This window comes from Marmota monax, unplaced genomic scaffold (assembly GCF_021218885.2).
Source record: "Marmota monax isolate L192 unplaced genomic scaffold, Marmota_monax_Labrador192_F-V1.1 WCK01_AAM20220418_F8-fsc00010, whole genome shotgun sequence".
Lineage (NCBI taxonomy): Eukaryota > Metazoa > Chordata > Mammalia > Rodentia > Sciuridae > Marmota > Marmota monax.
This window is the reverse complement of record NW_026692321.1, coordinates 10,974,966-10,992,938: the sequence shown is the minus strand read 5'-3', so window position 1 is coordinate 10,992,938 and position 17,973 is coordinate 10,974,966. Positions and strand designations below refer to the sequence as shown.

Sequence of the window (17,973 nt, the reverse complement as noted above, 5' to 3'; positions counted from 1 at the left end):
TCTAAGAGGCCAGAAATATGAGCTTGGGTTCTAGTTGATATAATCAATGTGGTGCCTAAAATTCTCATGACCTTTCATAGGATGATTGTTGTCCATTATCAGATTTGTCCTCAGTGTTCTGAGATAGAAGAACAGCCTTCTACTTTGTCCTTGATATGCTGAGGGGAAGAAGAACAGCCTTCAAGGCATGAACTACCTGTTATGTTCTAGCCATCTGAAATTTAATTTGTTTGGCATTTAACATACTCATGCCTCCTGTCAGGAACATAAGCATGAAAATGAAAAGTCCCAATTATATAAAAAGGGGTCTCATGGTTTCAGTTTCCCACCAACCAGTGTGGTTTGCCAGCATTCATCCTCACTGTGACCCTATCAAGACAGTGAGTGGGAGATCACCTTCACCATGGCTCAGTGATAGATGACCACCAGACTAAATCCCCAGTAGTATTTATAGATAGATAGATAGATATATTCAAACATGTGAGCACTTTCTTCTCTTTGAATTGGACAAGAAATATTGATTCCACATTTCACATTCAAAGAAATTTTCTGTAGAAAACTTACTACATGGTAATGAGTGAAACCTTATTAACAGAAGACTTTGCCAATTGTTTTCATGAGTACAATTTCTCTGCACTATGGGTTCCTTCATGTAAGTGAAGCTGAGAAGATGTAACAAAGTCTTTACCACATTGTTTACAACCATAGAGCTTCTCTCCAATATGTGTTCTTCCATGTCTTTGAAGATTACTGGAACTAGCAAAGGCTTTGCCACACCACTTACATTCATAGGGCTTCTCCCCAGTATGCATTCTTCTATGAATCTGAAGGTAATTGGATGTAGAAAAGGCTTTGCCACACTGCTCACACTCATAGGGCTTCTCTACAGTATGAGTTTTTTCATGTGAGTGAAGGTAACAGGATGTAGCAAAGGCTCTGCCACACTGCTTACATTCATAGGGCTTCTCCTCAGTATGTGTTGTTCTATGTCTGTGAAGGCTACTGGATGTAGCAAAGGCTTTGCCACACTGCTTACATGCATAAGGCTTCTCTGCAGTATGAATTTTTTTATGTGAGTGAAGGGCAGAGAAATGAGTGAAGACTTTTCCACACTTCTTACACTCATAGGGCTTCTCTCCAGTATGCGTTCTTCCATGAATGTGAAGGGAAGTGGATGTAGCAAAGGCTTTCCCACACTGCTTACAGTCATAGGGCTTTTCTCCAGTATGGGTTATTTCATGTGAGTAAAGGTGACTGGATGTAGCACAGGCTTTTCCACACTGCTTACAGTCATAGGGCTTCTCCCCAGTATGTGTTCTTTCATGTATTTGAAGGTCACTGGATCTATCAAAGGCTTTACCACACTGCTTACATTCATCGGGTTTCTCTCCAGTATGTGTTCTGTGATATCTTCTAAGTAAACTGGGATAAGCAAAGTCTTTTCCACATATCTTACATTTGAAACGTGCATTCCCTGTGTGTGTGATCCTGTGAAGACTTGTGTGTGAAATAAAGGTTTGAACACCTTGTTTACATTGATAGAGTTTTTCTCCAGAATGAAAAGGCTTTCCCACATACCTCACATTGAAAAGGTTTACCTCCACTGTATGTTCTCATGTGTCTTTGAACTGAAATATCCATAGATCCCAAACCCGGAATGAACCACACGAGACACTGGCTGCAAAAAGCAGGAGGCGTTTATTCTCACACAGGCGCCTGCGGGTGCACAGCAAAACCTCAGCCGGAGCTTCGGTGAACTGGCACACCGGGCTTTGGGGTATAGATCTTTTATAGGGAACAGGTGGGTTAGGTCTTAGCTTAGCACAGCAACAGCCTTCCTATTGGTCCCTCTGAATTCAGCAGTTGAGTCACCTAGGGGGGTAAACTTGTTTTCCCACTTTAGTTCTCAGAAAAACCATAAAATTGCATCCTGTCCTTTTAGTTCCTGTTTTTACCCTGTTTGCTCAAGTTTGGCCCTTCCGGGGTTATCTATATGGAACATCTTGCAGCTTCAGGGCACAGGGGTTAGTTTTCCTAATGTTGGGCCTGGGGCCTTGGGGTCCTTCATTCTCCCCTTTTTTTATATCATGGATATAATCTTATATCCATTGACCCATCTGCTCGGATTCCAGCATTATTTCAGCTGACGGCTCAGCATACTGGTTGGGGGTTGGTATTTACTATTAATTTAATTTTGAATAGGACCCCAGGGTCATAGGCAGTTTTATGATATACTCTCAGGCCCCATTGTTTTTTTTTTTTTTTATCCAATCTTTTGATGCTTTGCCTGCCTGAGTAAAGGTAATGTTTAAGGGGTTGCAGGCAAATGCGGTACATGGCCCTGCCCCGTACCATTTCAGGCTCCTGCAAGAGTCGGCAGAAAGTGGGGGATCCTGTTTTTTTTTTTTTTTTTTTAAATTATATTTCTTGTCCCCGATAATACTTGTCATGTCTGGCTCACAGATTGGTTGGGGTTAACTGATATGGGGAAGACACAGCACAAAGCAAGAAAAATTAACAGCGAGTGAGTCTTATCTTTAGCGGATTTTGGGTACGTTGCAACTTTCATTCTGGATCCGGAGAGGTGTCTGCGGACTCCTGTGGATGTGCAGTCTTCACGTGGGAAGCATGGATCTAAGCAGCGATGCCGTCCACTTTGAGTGCAGTAGGAGTGGTCAGCAGGATAGTGTAGGGTCCTTTCCACCGCGGTTCGAGGTTCCTGCTCTGGTGCCTGCGTACCCAGACGGTATCTCCGACCTTGAAGGGATGTGGCAGCAAGGGGGTTTTAAGTTCCTCTTTGTATGCTGCGGCTAGAGGCTTCCAGACCTCGTTCTGGACCAATTGCAAAGCATGCAAATGAGTCTGCATAGATGGGGTGAGGGAGGCATAGGTTTTAGTTTTATAAAAGTTAATAGCGGGAGGTGGGGCACCGTACAGGATTTTAAATGGGGTTAGTCCATGTGGGCCTGGGGTGTTTTGGGCCCCATACAAGGCTAAAGGTAGGAGTTGTACCCAGTCTCTAGTGCCAGTTTCAAGTGTCAATTTAGTTAAAGTCTCCTTAATGGTTCTATTTATCTTTTTTACCTGTCCTGAACTTTGGGGTCTATAACCATAATGTAATTTTTAATTAATTTTTAATGTATTGGCTACTGCCTGACTTACCTGGGAGACGAAGGCAGGCCCATTAAATGTTTCCTTTTTGGTCCTCATTATCAGGATCAAAGGGAGTAAACCTCCGATAAGCCTCTTTTAATTTCTCTAAGAAGGCTGTCGGAGTTTCCTCTGACCCCTGGATAGTCTGTCTTACCTGAGCCAAATTGGTGGGCCGTCGCCCTGCTCCATGGAGACCCCCCTGCTCCATGGAGACCCGCTATGAGTAACTGGCGATAGAGATGTAGGTGGTTCTCACCTGCTTCAGTCGCATAGTCCCAGTTTGGCCGGGTTAAAGGAAAAGCTTCGTTAATCAAATTTGTGAGTTGGGTGGGGCGCCCGTCGTCCCCTGGCACATTTTTGCGAGCTTCCAAAAGAGCCTTTTGTTTTTCCTCTGTGTCTAATAGAGAAATCTTTAATTCTGCTACTTAGGGCTGGATAACCATATTAGCAAACATCAAGTCTACCTGTGTTGTCTAGAAATAAAAGCCTTAGACTAAAACTATTCTAGTAGTTCCTTTGACAGTTATCAGGCATTTCTGTCTAAGAATCTCTCTTGTAGCCTCCAGTCTATTTATTTATGGAAGTTACATTTAATTATTATTATCATTTAAGATGTCCAGGAACAGCTGTGCTTTGGCTTTGACTGTCTTTTGCTAAGTGTTTAAGATGAAGCAAGTCAAACTGACTTTTGTTTCTACCTATTGTTTACAGTCAGCTGAATTATCCTGGGAGTCCTCGGGAACTTCATAGCAGCTTTTCAGTTCTGCTAGTGCCATTTGCGCTAGGATGGGTCCAGGCCTTGTTTGACCATATGGCTTCCCTCAGAAGCATCAGGGATGTCTCCCTTTTTTAATGACCCTCCTCTTTACAGCAAATGCACCATTTGGCTTTCTGTCCTCCACTGGTCTCATTAATCTCCCTGCTCAGGAGGTTATGTGGCCTAGAGTTGCTGAGCCCTTTGGAGAAGTCCCCTATTCCCTGATTCAGACTGACTCAGAGGGCAAGAGCCAAATATTGGTTTTCTTGGCCCTTTTAATTTAACTAATTTTAAAAACTTGATCTTAAACATCCAGCAAATAAGTTAACAGCCTTATATTAAGAGCACTGGGCTTTAATGTCTATCTCTCTATCCTGTAGGTGATAACTCTTTATCTTATGTTGACCCAGGTTGTGTTCTTAAAGCAATACCTCTTTAGAATATTAATAGGCAATCCTTAAACCATCTATAAGCAAACTACAAAACAAAACTAACTAGGGTAAAAACATATTTAGCTTATATAATAGCTACCTTGAATTCTGGCAGGGTTATACATCATAATTTCCTGTTTGAGATCCTAGTAATCTTGGCAAAAACCTACTTTTGGACACAACTTTAACTGTACTGAAATCTGGCTTACCCTTTTTTATAGCCATTTTTACATGTAGTGAGATGGGACAGAGCCTTATCTCAAGTAAGGCAGGGCTCTTTATAAATCTCAAGTACTATAGTTCTGAAGCTGATCATTTTACAAAGTTTACATAAATTGTTGTTCAAGTTTACATGAACATTAGCTAACACAACAGAACATCTGTGGGAGAAGATGAGGCTTCACCACATTGTTTATATTCATAGGGTTGCCACCCAGTATGAGTATCTTCATGCCTTTGAATGTCACTGGAACAACTGGAAACTTTCCCACGTACTGTACTTTCATAGGGTCCATCTCCAGTTTGTATTAACATTTGTGTGTGAACACTTTTGAGAGAAAACAGGGATTGCCTGTGCTGTTTAAATTCACATGGCTTCTCTTCACATTTTCTCGTGCTTGTAGCATTTGTGTTCAGAGTGAGATGTGATGTGCCTATGAAGGAATAAAGTGCATATGAAGTCCTTGGCACACATATAACAACCACATGGATTTACTATATTAAAATTTTTCTTTGTCCAGTTAAGAACTGGAATCTCATTGAAAGTTTCCCCACACTATCTTCTTGGCTGTTGAAGTTTACCACATGTCTTCTTTGAAGAATGACCAGCATATTATCAATGCTCAATTCATTCATGATTTTATATTTATTTATAGGTCCTAGGCTTACATTACTACCAACATCAGGTAAAGGCTAGGTTTTCTGATGTGTTCAAATTGCCTTAGAATGATCTCAGAATTTCTGATCTCATCTTCACCGTTTTTTTCATACCATTTGTTTTCTATAAAAGCCAGGTTTCTGAGGACTTCAAGCATCACATCTCTGTAAAGGTTCCTCTGGGAAGGATCCAGCAATGCCCACTCCTCCTGGGTGAAGTTCACAGCCACATCCTTAAAGGTCACTGAGATCATTTTTATCTTCCTAGGGGACCCGGTGTTCTCTTGAGGAACCCCTGATCACCAGAGATCTCTGGGACACGGGCTGCTCAGAATCACCTAGGCCTTTTGGGCAGAGCACATGGGGCCCAGAAAGAAGAGCGGAGTTGATGAGTTGTTTGTTTTTTGTATAACCTCTATCTCCTTGTTGAGGTGATCTTTTGCTTCTTGGATTTGTTTATGTAGTTCATTGTCAAAGTGATCTTTCACTGCTGTATTTGTTCTCTTGTGTCTTCTTTGAGATCCCAAAACATTTTAACCATGTATATCCTGAAATCTTTTTCTGTAATTTTTTCTGCTGTAGCTGCCAATGCTTCTAATGATGTGTGGTCTTGATTTGTTTGTGGTACTTTCTTCCCTTGTCTTTTCATGTTGCTCATGTGTCTTCCTTTCCAGCTCTGTGCATCTGGTATGTTACTGTTTTTACCCTATAGATTTGTAGTGCTCTTGTAGGGTTTAAAGATCTCTTCTTTGTGGGGAAGGACAATGTTAACACATCCCAATATTAACAACACATGACCTATAAACAAATTGTTGTTATTAAGACATTTACAGTTTAGTCTCAATGTCCAGAAATGTTGGATTCAATTATTACTTAAAATGTAATCAGTAGTTTCATAAATAGCTTTGTAGCTTCTGGTGGTGGACAATGAACTTAGGGTGAGGCATAGGACGATATGTTTAGGGGAGAAGATGTGAGGGTATAGAATTAATATATCTTAGGAAATATAAAGGAGAAATCTAGTGAAGAGGGTTAGTAGCATGAGAATAGATAGGAGGTAATTTGGGGTAGACAGTATAGTACATAAAACAAACACACATATAGTTTTAGAAAAATACAGGATGTTAAAATAGTATAATTTGGAGGGTAAAGAAAGAAGAAAGACAAAAAAAGGGAATGAAAGAAAGAAAAAGAGAGAGAAGAAAAAGAAAAAAGAAGAAAAAGGAAAAAAAAAGGCTTACGCAATTCCTTTATATTATATTATTCAGGTCACTCAGTCCTCAAAGTCCTATTTAATGCAAAGTTCTTGGTTTTACATGTTGGGGATGTGAGGGACAGAGGATAGAAGGGTAGAAGAGAAAGAAGAAGGGGAAAAATTACTCTTAGAGATCCGTTTCTTTCTCTTCTCATCCAGTAGGTGTCTCTGCCCTCAGGGAATAGTGCCTCACAGGTCTTTTTTTGTGACCACTTGTCTGACTTGGGCCCTCAGTATGGTCTCCCTCTCTTGCCTGGAGATTTCTCAGATCCTGGTCTCTCTGTGATGCTCCAGACTTTAGTCTCTTCCCCTTTCTTACTTATCAGGTCCCAACTGTGGGACTGCTGTCTCCCACAGGCTCACACTAGGTGGGCGGTGCCCTGTTTGCACTGCACTCCTGCCCAACTGAGAGCTGATCTTGTGTTGAGTGGCCACTGTGCTGAGTTAACGCCATTGGGGAGGGGGAGGAATTAGAAATCAGGTACCTGCTCAAATGGTGATCTGATCTGATAGCAATGCCCACCACAAAATGGCGAGGAAGGTTTTCCAAGATGGAGTCGTCTGCTTCCAGCATGTGGGGGGAGCTGGGCAATGGTAGCTGCAGAGTGACCTGCGTGGGAGCGGCGCAGTCTGGAGTTCTGCAGAGGTGCTGGTGCTGGTAGGTGTTTCTGCTAAGCTGCTTGTGAGCCGTGCATGAGCTAGAACTGTGGGCTTTGGGTCTGGAGTCTGGAGACTTACTTGAGCCGAGAGGCTCTGATTTCTGCACGAGTGGTCATAGTACTGGTGATTTCTGCAAAAATCCACTGGCCCCTGGAGATCCGATCTGGGAACTGCCCCCACCTAATATGGCGAGAACATTGAGCCAAGATGGTGGCAGTGTGCTTTCAGCACGGGGGGGGGGGGGGCTGGGGAGGGGGGGCCTGTGAGGTTGGGGGAGCTGGGCAATGGCGTTGTGCTGTGGGTAGGTAGCAGCTGAGTGACCTGCGTGGGAGCCAAGCGAAGTCTTGGTGATCTGCTGATGTGTTGATAGGTGATTCTGCTAAGGCGCTAGCTCTCTTTCGTAGACTGGAACTTTGGGCTTTGGATCCTGCTTGAATGCCAGCGTCCCACTGGAACCTCTTCTTGTATTTTAGTAACTTAAGTTTTCTCTTTTTCTCTTCATTAGCATGGCCAAGTGTTTATCTATTTTATTTAGTTTTTCAAAGAACCAACTTTTTTTTTGGTCAATTTTTTCAATTGTTTCTTTTGTTTCAATTTCATTGATTTCAGCTTCAATTTTAATTATTTCTTGTCTTCTACTGCTTTTGGTGTTGATTTGTTCTTCTTTCTCTAGGATTTTGAGATGTAGTGTTAGGTCATTTACTTGTTGACTTTTTATTCTCTCTCTTTCCCCCCTCTGGTTGTATATAAAGTATATTCACACCAATTTGTGTCTTCACACTGTACTTTGGATAATGATGTCTACAACATTCCACCATAATTTCTAACCCCCTGCCTCCTCCCTTCCCCTCCCACCCTTCTGCCCAATCTAGAGTTCATCTATTCCTCCCATGCTCCCCCTCCCTACCCCACTTTGAGTCAGCCTCATTATGTCAGAGAAAACATTTGGCACTTTTTTTGGCAGGGAGGGCAGATTAACTAACTTCACTTAGCATTATTGAATGCACCAATGCAATAAACTTTCCTCTTAGTACTGCCTTCATAGGGTCCTAGAGACTTGGTATATTGTATCAGTTTTCTCAATTACCTCTAAGAATTTTTAAAATTTCATCCTTGATTTCTTCTGCTATCCAGTTATCATTCAGTTGTGTATTATTTAACTCTATTTATTACAGTAGCTTCTATTTTTATTTTATTGTTGATTTCTAATTTCATCCCATTGTGGTCTGATAGAATGCAGGGTATTTTCTCTGTGTTTTTTTTTTTTTTTTTGTATTTACTAAGAGTTGCTTTGTGGCATAAGATATGGTCTATTTTAGAGAAGAAGCCAAGTGCTGCTGAGAAGAAAGTATATTTGCTCATTGATGGGTGAAAAAAAAATATATATATATATAGTCTAATTATTGATTGTATTATTTAGCTCTATAGTTTCCTTATTTAGTTTTTGTTTGGAAGATCTGTCTAGTAGTGAGAGAGGTGTTAAAGTCACCCAGTACTATTGTATTGTGGTCTATCTGACTCTTGAAATTGAGAAGGGTTTGTTTGATGTACATAGGTACTCCATATTTTGGGGCATAAATATTTATAATTATTATGTCCTGCTTATATATACTTCCCTTAAGAAGTATGAAATGTCCTTCTTTGTTTCTTCTGATTAACTTTGGTTGGAAGTCTTCTTTATCTGAGATGAGAATGGAAACCCCTGCTTGTTTACACCATCCATATGGGTGATTAGTTTTTCCCATCCTTTCACCTTCAGACTGTGAATGTCTTTGCCCATGAGGTAAGTCTCTTGAAGACAGCATATTGTTAGGTCCTGATTTTTAATTCAATCTGACAGTCTATGTCTTTTTATTGATCAGTTTAGGCTTTTAACATTCAAGGTTATTACTGAGATATGATTTGTATTCCCTGTCATTTTGATTTATTTCTGGTTTTTGATTTGTCATAGTTTCTCATTTGGTTGAATGTCCCTTTAGTGTAGATCCTTCCTTTGCTGGTTTTCACTTTTTTTCTACTTCATCCTCATGGAATTCAATCCTACACTACTCTGTAGTGTAGGATTTCTACTTGTGAATTCTTTTTTTTTTTTAAAGAGAGAGTGAGGATTTTTTTAATATTTATTTTTTAGTTTTTGGGGGACACAACATCTTTGTATGTGGTGCTGAGGATCAAACCCGGGCCACACGCATGCCAGGTGAGCGCGCTGCCGCTTGAGCCATATCCCCAGCCCCATACTTGTGAATTCTTTTAACTTTTGTTTATATTGGATTGTTTTAATTTCATCTTCAAATATGAAACTTAATTTTGCTGAATATAAAATTTTTGGTTGGCATCCGTTTTCTTTCAGCGCTTAAAATATATTATTCTAGCTTTGTGGTCTGGGTTGAGAAATCAGTTGAGATCTGAATTAGTTTCCTCCTATATGTAATTTGATTTTTTTCTCTCACAACCTTTAAGATTTTATCTTTATTCTCTGTGTTAGTAATTCTCATTATAATGTGTGTTTGTGTGGGTCTGCTGTAATTCTGTACATTTGGAGTTCTGTAAGCCTCTTGTATTTGATTTTCCATTCAATTCTTTAGGTTTGAGAAATTTTCTGCTATTATGTTATTGAAAAAGATTGTGCATTCCTTTGGTTTGTATCTCTGCTCCTTCATCTATTCCAATAACCCCAAAGTTTGGTATTTTCATGTTATTCCACAATTCTTGGATGTTCTGTTCATGGTTTCTTACCATCTTCTCCACATGTTCAACTCTATTTTCAAGATTATATATTTTGTCTTTATTGTCAGAGGTTCTGTCTTCCAAGTGGTCTAGTCTCTCTTCCAAGACAGGATCTCACTAAATTTCTGAGGCTGGCCTTGAACTTGTGATCCTCTTGCCTCCTGAGTCACTGGGATTACAGGCGTGCGCTCTGTCCATGCTTGTTCCTGTTTTTTATTACCTGTTCCATTCTTCCTCTAGCTCTTTCTTCAGTTTTAGCATGCAGAGCCTGATTGTCTTGGATGCTTGCTGCAGTCTGGCTGGGCACAAATCACGAGCCACTCAAGCAGGAACAAACTTTATTTCTGAACTCCACCAGCACACTCCACACATGCTCCCCGGGAACTCTCCCGAACACCACACAGCTCCTCCCGGAACCACCAACCAGAAATCCCTCCTCCGGCACTTCCCCAACCAATGGGAACTCTCCGGGAATCCCCGCGAGAACTCCAAAGTAGTAGGCCGAGGCAGGCAGACAGCAGGGGTCTAATATCCACAGCTTAACATAATCATTATCATCTCTATGGCTTGCTGGCGTCACCTCTCAACCACTCCGTTCTGGCAAAAATATCATGCGTCATTCGGACTCGGCTATGGCTCTCAGCAGACACTTTGCTAAGGTATCCTACTCCTTCCTCAGCTTCTTCCCTCCCCCTGCTGCTACAGCTACTCTCTGTCATATCAACTTATTTATTTCTTTCATTGACCTTAACAATCTGAAATTATAATAGAGCTGCAGAACTATGAAAGTTATTAGATGGGAAGACTGAAAATTCCTATACTCTAGTAGGGGAGACATACATATATATTTAAACCAGTAATATGGAATAAAATATAGAAAATTATTAAATCAAAATAAAGTAGGAGGAAAGTAGTCAGGATTATGATAGGTACATTAAAAGGTTTCCTTATAACCTGTGTGGTGTTCACTTTAAAATAACACAGTAAGTCAAATATTTGATAAATGTGATTTTTTGGATCTGTGTATAATTATACAATAAAATATTATAAAAGTGCTTGAAAAAATACAATGCTATAGCAACTGGAAGGAAGAAGGAGCTTCTAAGTCTGGTTATCAGAAAGGCAACCTGTGAGGTACACTCAACTTTATAGGATTATTAGAAGGTGAGATATGAGAGGGCTTGGTAGGGAGAAAGGAATAAATAAAATTCCGGAGTGGGAAAACCTAGAGTGTCTTTAGAGAATGACACAGGTCCAAATGTGGTTAATTGCAATTGCCTTTGATGGAGGGGTGGAAATAAAGATAGATTGGGAACTTGGGAACATTTGTGACAACTTGAGGTAGGATCTGTACATTCTTGACTCAGGTAGTCATCTTGGAAATACTTTTGGAATAAATGCATTCTGTATATAGTTAGCTTAGTGCTTGGGTTGATATGAATTTCTCTCTTGATCAAAAAGACTTGTCATATTTTTCAGTGCACCGTTGATGCATAAACAAGTACCTGAAGAAGAATGAAAGGAAGATATTTAAAATAATCAGTAGCAGTTTATGCAAAAGGCAGTAAAGAACAGAAGGGGTTCTAAGGCAGAATTATTGGCACATGGTAACTCCATTAATGAAACTTTTTTTTTTTTTTTTTTTTTTTAATTTTTTATTGTGGGTTGTTCAAAACATTACAAATTTCTTGACATATCATATTCCACACTTTGATTCTAGTGGGTTATGAACTCCCACCTTCACCCCATACACAGATTGCAGATTCACATCAGTTACACATCCATTGATTTACAAATTGCCATACTAGTGTCTGTTGTGCTCCGCTGCCTTTCCCATCATCCACCCTCCCCCCTCCCCACCTCTCCCCTCCCCTCCCCTCCTCTCTCTCTACCCCCTCCACTGTATAACCCTGAGGGTCTCCTTCCATTACCGTGCAATTTACCTTCTCTCTCCCTTTCCCTCCCACCTCTCATCCCTGTTAAATGTTAATCTTCTTCTCCTGTTCTTCGTCCCTACTCTGTTCTTAGTTACTTTCCTTATATCAAAGAAGACATTTGGCATTTGTTTTTTAGGGATTGGCTAGCTTCACTTAGCATAATCTGCTCTAATGCCATCCATTTCCCTGTAAATTCTATGATTTTGTCATTTTTTAATGCAGAGTAATACTCCATTGTGTATAAATGCCACATTTTTTTTATCCATTCGTCTATTGAAGGGCATCTAGGTTGGTTCCACAGTCTTGCTATTGTGAACTGTGCTGCTATGAACATCGATGTAGCAGTGTCCCTGTAGCATGCTCTTTTTAGGTCTTTAGGGAATAGACCAAGAAGGGGAATAGCTGGGTCAAATGGTGGCTCCATTCCCAGCTTTCCAAGAACTCTCCATACTGCTTTCCAAATTGGCTGCACCAATCTGCAGTCCCACCAGCAATGTACAAGTGTACCCTTTTCCCCACATCCTCGCCAGCACTTGTTGTTGTTTGACTTCCTAATGGCTGCCAATCTTACTGGAGTGAGATGGTATCTTAGGGTGGTTTTGATTTGCATTTCTCTGACAGCTAGAGATGGTGAGCATTTTTTCATGTACTTGTTGATTGACTGTATGTCCTCCTCTGTGAAGTGTCTGTTCAGGTCCTTGGCCCATTTGTTGATTGGGTTGTTTGTTCTCTTATTGTCTAATTTTTTGAGTTCTTTGTATACTCTGGATATTAGGGCTCTATCTGAAGTGTGAGGAGTAAAGATTTGTTCCCAGGATGTAGGCTCCCTATTTACCTCTCTTATTGTTTCTTTTGCTGAGAAAAAACTTCTTAGTTTGAGTAAGTCCCATTTGTTGATTCTAGTTATTAACTTTTGTGCTATGGGTGTCCTATTGAGGAATTTGGAGCCCGACCCCACTGACTGTAGATCGTAGCCAACTTTTTCTTCTATCAGACGGCGCGTCTCTGATTTGATATCAAGTTCCTTGATCCATTTTGAATTCACTTTTGTGCATGGCGAGAGAAAGGGATTCAGTTTCATTTTGTTGCATATGGATTTCCAGTTTTCCCAGCACCATTTGTTGAAGATGCTATCCTTCCTCCATTGCATGCTTTTAGCCCCTTTATCAAATATAAGATAGTTGTAGTTTTGTGGATTGGTTTCTGTGTCCTCTATTCTGTACCATTGGTCCACATGCCTGTTTTGGTACCAGTACCATGCTGTTTTTGTTACTATTGCTCTGTAGTATAGTTTGAAGTCTGGTATCGCTATACCGCCTGATTCACACTTCTTGCTTAGCATTGTTTTTGCTATTCTGGGTCTTTTATTTTTCCATATGAATTTCATGATTGCTTTCTCTATTTCTACAAGAAATGCCATTGGGATTTTGATTGGCATTGCATTAAACCTATAGAGAACTTTTGGTAATATCGCCATTTTGATGATGTTAGTTCTGCCTATCCATGAACAGGGTATATTTTTCCATCTTCTAAGATCTTCTTCTATTTCTCTCTTTAGGGTTCTGTAGTTTTCATTGTATAAGTCTTTCACCTCTTTTGTTAGGTTGATTCCCAAGTATTTTATTTTTTTTGAAGATATTTTGAATGGAGTGGTTGTCCTCATTTCCATTTCAGAGGATTTGTCGCTGATATACAGGAATGCCTTTGATTTATGCGTGTTGATTTTAAATCCTGCCACTTTGCTGAATTCATTTATTAGCTCTAATAGTTTCTTTGTAGAGCCTTTTGGGTCTGCTAGATATAGAATCATATCATCTGCAAATAGTGATAATTTAATTTCTTCTTTTCCTATTTTTATGCCTTTAATTTCTTTCGTCTGTCTAATTGCTCTGGCCAGTGTTTCGAGAACTATGTTGAAGAGAAGTGGAGAGAGAGGGCATCCCTGTCTTGTTCCAGATTTTAGAGGGAATGCCTTCAGTTTTTCTCCATTCAGAATAATGCTAGCCTGAGGCTTAGCATAGATTGCTTTTACAATATTGAGGTATGTTCCTGTTATCCCTAGTTTTTCTAGAGTTTTGAACATAAAGGGATGCTGTACTTTGTCAAATGCTTTTTCCGCATCTATCGAGATGATCATATGGTTCTTATTTTTAAGTCTATTGATGTGGTGAATAACATTTATTGATTTCCGTATATTGAACCAGCCTTGCATCCCAGGGATGAATCCTACTTGATCATGGTGTACAATTTTTTTTATATGTTTTTGTATCCGATTCGCCAGAATTTTATTGAGGATTTTTGCATCTAGGTTCATTAGAGATATTGGTCTGTAGTTTTCTTTCTTTGAAGTGTCTTTGTCTGGTTTAGGTATCAGGGTGATGTTGGCCTCATAGAATGAATTTGGAAGTTCTCCCTCCTTTTCTATTTCCTGAAGTAGCTTGAAAAGTATTGGTATTAGTTCTTCTTTAAAGGTTTTGTAAAATTCTGCTGTATACCCATCGGGACCTGGGCTTTTCTTAGTTGGTAGTCTTTTGATGGTTTCTTCTATCTCCTCAATTGATATTGGTCTGTTTAGGTTTTCTATATCCTCCTGACTCAATCTGGGCAGATCATATGACTTAAGAAATTTATCTATGCCTTCACCATCTTCTAATTTATTGGAGTATAAGGATTCAAAATAGTTTTTGATTATCTTCTGTATTTCTGAAGTGTCTGTTGTGATATTGCCTTTTTCATCCCGTATGCTAGTAATTTGAGTTCTCTCTCTTCTTCTCTTCACTAGCATCGCTAAGGGTCTGTCGATTTTGTTTATTTTTTCAAAGAACCAACTTTTAGTTTTGTCAATTTTTTCAATTGTTTCTTTTGTTTCGATTTCATTAATTTCAGCTCTGATTTTAATTATTTCTTGCCTTCTACTTCTTTTGCTGTTGTTTTGCTCTTCTTTTTCAAGGATTTTGAGATGAAGTATGAGATCATTTATTTGTTGGTTTTTTCTTTTTTTAAGGAATGAACTCCAAGCAATGAATTTTCCTCTTAGAACTGCTTTTAATGTGTCCCATAGATTCCGATATGTTGTTTCTGTGTTTTCATTTATCTCTAAGAATTTTTTAATTTCCTCCTTGATGTCTTCTATAACCCATTGATCATTCAGTAACCTATTGTTCATTCTCCAATTGATGTATGCTTTTTCCTTCCTTCTTTTATCGTTGATTTTCAGTTTCATTCCATTATGATCAGATAAGATGCATGGTAATATCTCTACTCCTTTATATTGTCTAAGAGTTGCCCTGTGACATAATATATGATCTATTTTTGAGAAGGATCCATGTGCTGCTGAGAAAAAAGTGTAACTGCTTGATGTTGGGTGGTATACTCTATATATGTCAATTAGGTCTAGGTTATTAATAGTGTTATTGAGTTCTATAGTTTCCTTATTCAACTTTTGTTTGGAAGATCTGTCCAGTGGCGAGAGAGGTGTGTTGAAGTCTCCCATGATTATGGTGTGGTGGTCTATTAGACTCTTGAACTTGAGAAGAGTTTGTTTGACGAACATAGCTGCACCATTGTTTGGGGCATAAATATTTATGATTGTTATGTCTTGTTGGTGTATGGTTCCCTTAAGCAGTATGTAGTGTCCCTCTTTATCTCTTTTGATTAACTTTGGCTTGAAATCTATTTTATTTGATATGAGTATGGACACGCCTGCTTGTTTCCGAAGTCCATATGAGTGATATGATTTTTCCCAACCTTTCACCTTCAGCCTATGTATGTCTTTTCCTATCAAATGCGTCTCCTGTAGGCAGCATATTGTTGGGTCTTGTTTTGTGATCCATTCTACTAGCCTGTGTCTCTTAATTGGTGAGTTTAAGCCATTAACATTTAGGGTTATTATTGAGATATGGGTTGTTCTTCCAGCCATATTTGTTTATTTCTGTTACTAAACATTGTTTGTTTTCCTCTTTGATTGTTTCCCCCCCCCCTTTACTGTCCTACCTCCCACTGTTGGTTTTCATTGTTATTTTCCATTTCCTCTTCCTGTAATACTTTGGCTAGGATGTTTTGAAGAGATGGTTTTCTAGCTGCGAATTCTTTAAACTTTTGTTTATCGTGGAAGGTTTTAATTTCATTCTCCATCCTGAAGCTTAATTTCGCTGGATACACAATTCTTGGTTGGAACCCATTATCTTTCAGTGTTTGAAATATGTTATTCCAGGATCTTCTAGCTTTCAGAGTCTGTGTTGAAAGATCAGCTGTTATCCTGATTGGCTTGCCCCTAAATGTAATCTGCTTCCTTTCTCTTGTAGCTTTTAAAATTCTCTCCTTATTCTGTATGTTGGGCATCTTCATTATAATGTGTCTAGGTGTGGATCTCTTATGATTTTGCACATTCGGCATACTTTTGGAATAAATGCATTCTGTATATAGTTAGCTTAGTGCTTGGGTTGATATGAATTTCTCTCTTGATCAAAAAGACTTGTCATATTTTTCAGTGCACCGTTGATGCATAAACAAGTACCTGAAGAAGAATGAAAGGAAGATATTTAAAATAATCAGTAGCAGTTTATGCAAAAGGCAGTAAAGAACAGAAGGGGTTCTAAGGCAGAATTATTGGCACATGGTAACTCCATTAATGAAACTTCAAGTTTTAAAATGTCTGTGTTACATTATAAATTAGGGAGTGGAATAACTTAGAAATGAGGAAGAAAATCAGTGAATATTGAAGTTGGAAACATCTGGGCAAATAGCAAAAAAAGACCAGTTTTGGTTAAAAGTTGGAAGGAATAAGTTGGAAATAAAAAATTAATAGTGCAGTGGGAATTAGTGAGTCGTTGAGTGGTTGAGCAACAACGTCAGAAACCCCTGTGTGAACGTGCTTTTGAGGTAGAGTTGAGGCTTTCAATCTTGGTCATTCATTGACAGTGACCTGGGCCAGACACCTACCTTACCAAACCTCATTCCTATTCAGGTCAAACATTGTTGATTTAAGTGAGATATTGCATATAAATATCTATCAGTGTGTCTGGTACCCAAGTAGTTCTCAGTAAATCATGGTAACTTTCCACTTTCCCTCAACTTTCATTTAGCATAACTACTGTGCTTCCACACCAAAGATGAGTTAGTAAGATGCAGTAAATTTTGCTTCACAAAGTCAAAATTGGCTTGCTATTTATCCAGCCTGGTGCCTGGATGTCTTTTCATATTTGATCTAAGTAAAGACCAAATTCCATCTGGAGTTTATAAAACATCTTTTACTTGTCATTTTCAAACAGATTTTTCTACATGTGTCTTCTAGATGGTTTGAAAGCTGTAAGGAGAAAGAAAATGGTGTGAAAATTTCCCAAGGTAACTAGATTTCCTTAGTGCATCAAATAATTTTTTATTACTAAAATCACCAAAATTCATTACCAAAATTGCCAATTAGACTTTCCATAAGAGAGGAATAGTAAACTTTTTATTTAACATATTCAATTATCTTACTAATTCTAACAGAGTAAACTCTAAGTTATTAGTTTGTCAATCACGTCCTCCATCCCTGAGTCTAGGCTTTTCTGTCTTATATATATTTGTAAACTCTGCTTCATATTATCCTTCAAGCCTCTCATTATCTATCTCTTAAGTAGTGAGGCTACTGATTTAAAACTTGATCTCTGTGATTTGAAATTTGTTCTTTTTCCATAACAATGCTTTCTTTCTTTTTTGCTTTACATCAGATGCAACTGTTTTGATATATACTCTGTACATTCTGGTCTCTATGCTTTTGCTCACAGTATTCCCTCTGCCTGGAGTACCTTTTTGCTCATATATTTTTCTGATTATCTTATCCTTTGTGACCTGGCTCACATGACACCTTCTCATTTATGGTTTTCCTGATGCTTCTAGTTTCAATTGTAGTTCCTCCCCTGTACTCCCAAAGCAGTATGAACTTTTATTATAGCTCAGTATCTTTGCTCTATTAGAGTTAATTATTATGACAGAGATAGTGGTTCATTCCCTTAACATACCTTTTATCTCTTCTCTTTGATAAGTGTAGAATTTTCAGTTTTTCATTACACGTAAGCAGCATTCTCAGCCTCTCCTGTGGGAAGAAATGCCACAGGACTACATTCTGGCCATTGGGATGCAAGTGGAAATGTCATGTATTAAGGGTACTTAATGGGAGGGTGATTATTCCTTTTC

At 39.0% G+C, this 17,973-nt stretch overlaps 1 protein-coding gene across 1 annotated transcript; it reads right to left on the bottom strand.

Moving 5' to 3' along the window:
• Positions 1 to 614: 614 nt before the first annotated feature.
• Positions 615 to 5,482, bottom strand: LOC124090826 (zinc finger protein 670-like). Its single transcript, XM_046441692.2, has 2 exons — positions 5,230 to 5,482; positions 615 to 1,149 (listed from the first exon to the last, which is right to left on the bottom strand). Exons 1-2 carry the CDS (start codon positions 5,469 to 5,471, stop codon positions 615 to 617), a joined length of 777 nt encoding a protein of 258 aa, XP_046297648.1. The 5' UTR covers positions 5,472 to 5,482.
• Between the last annotated feature and the right edge of the window lie 12,491 nt (positions 5,483 to 17,973).

Coding starts and splice junctions, on each gene's coding strand:
- LOC124090826 (XM_046441692.2), bottom strand. CDS start 5,471: ATGATCTCAGTGACCTTTAAGGATGTGGCTGTGAACTTCACCCAGGAG. Junction 1,150..5,229: donor TACCTGATGTTGGTAGTAAT/GTAAGCCTAGGA, acceptor CATTCATGGAAG/AACGCATACTGGAGAGAAGC.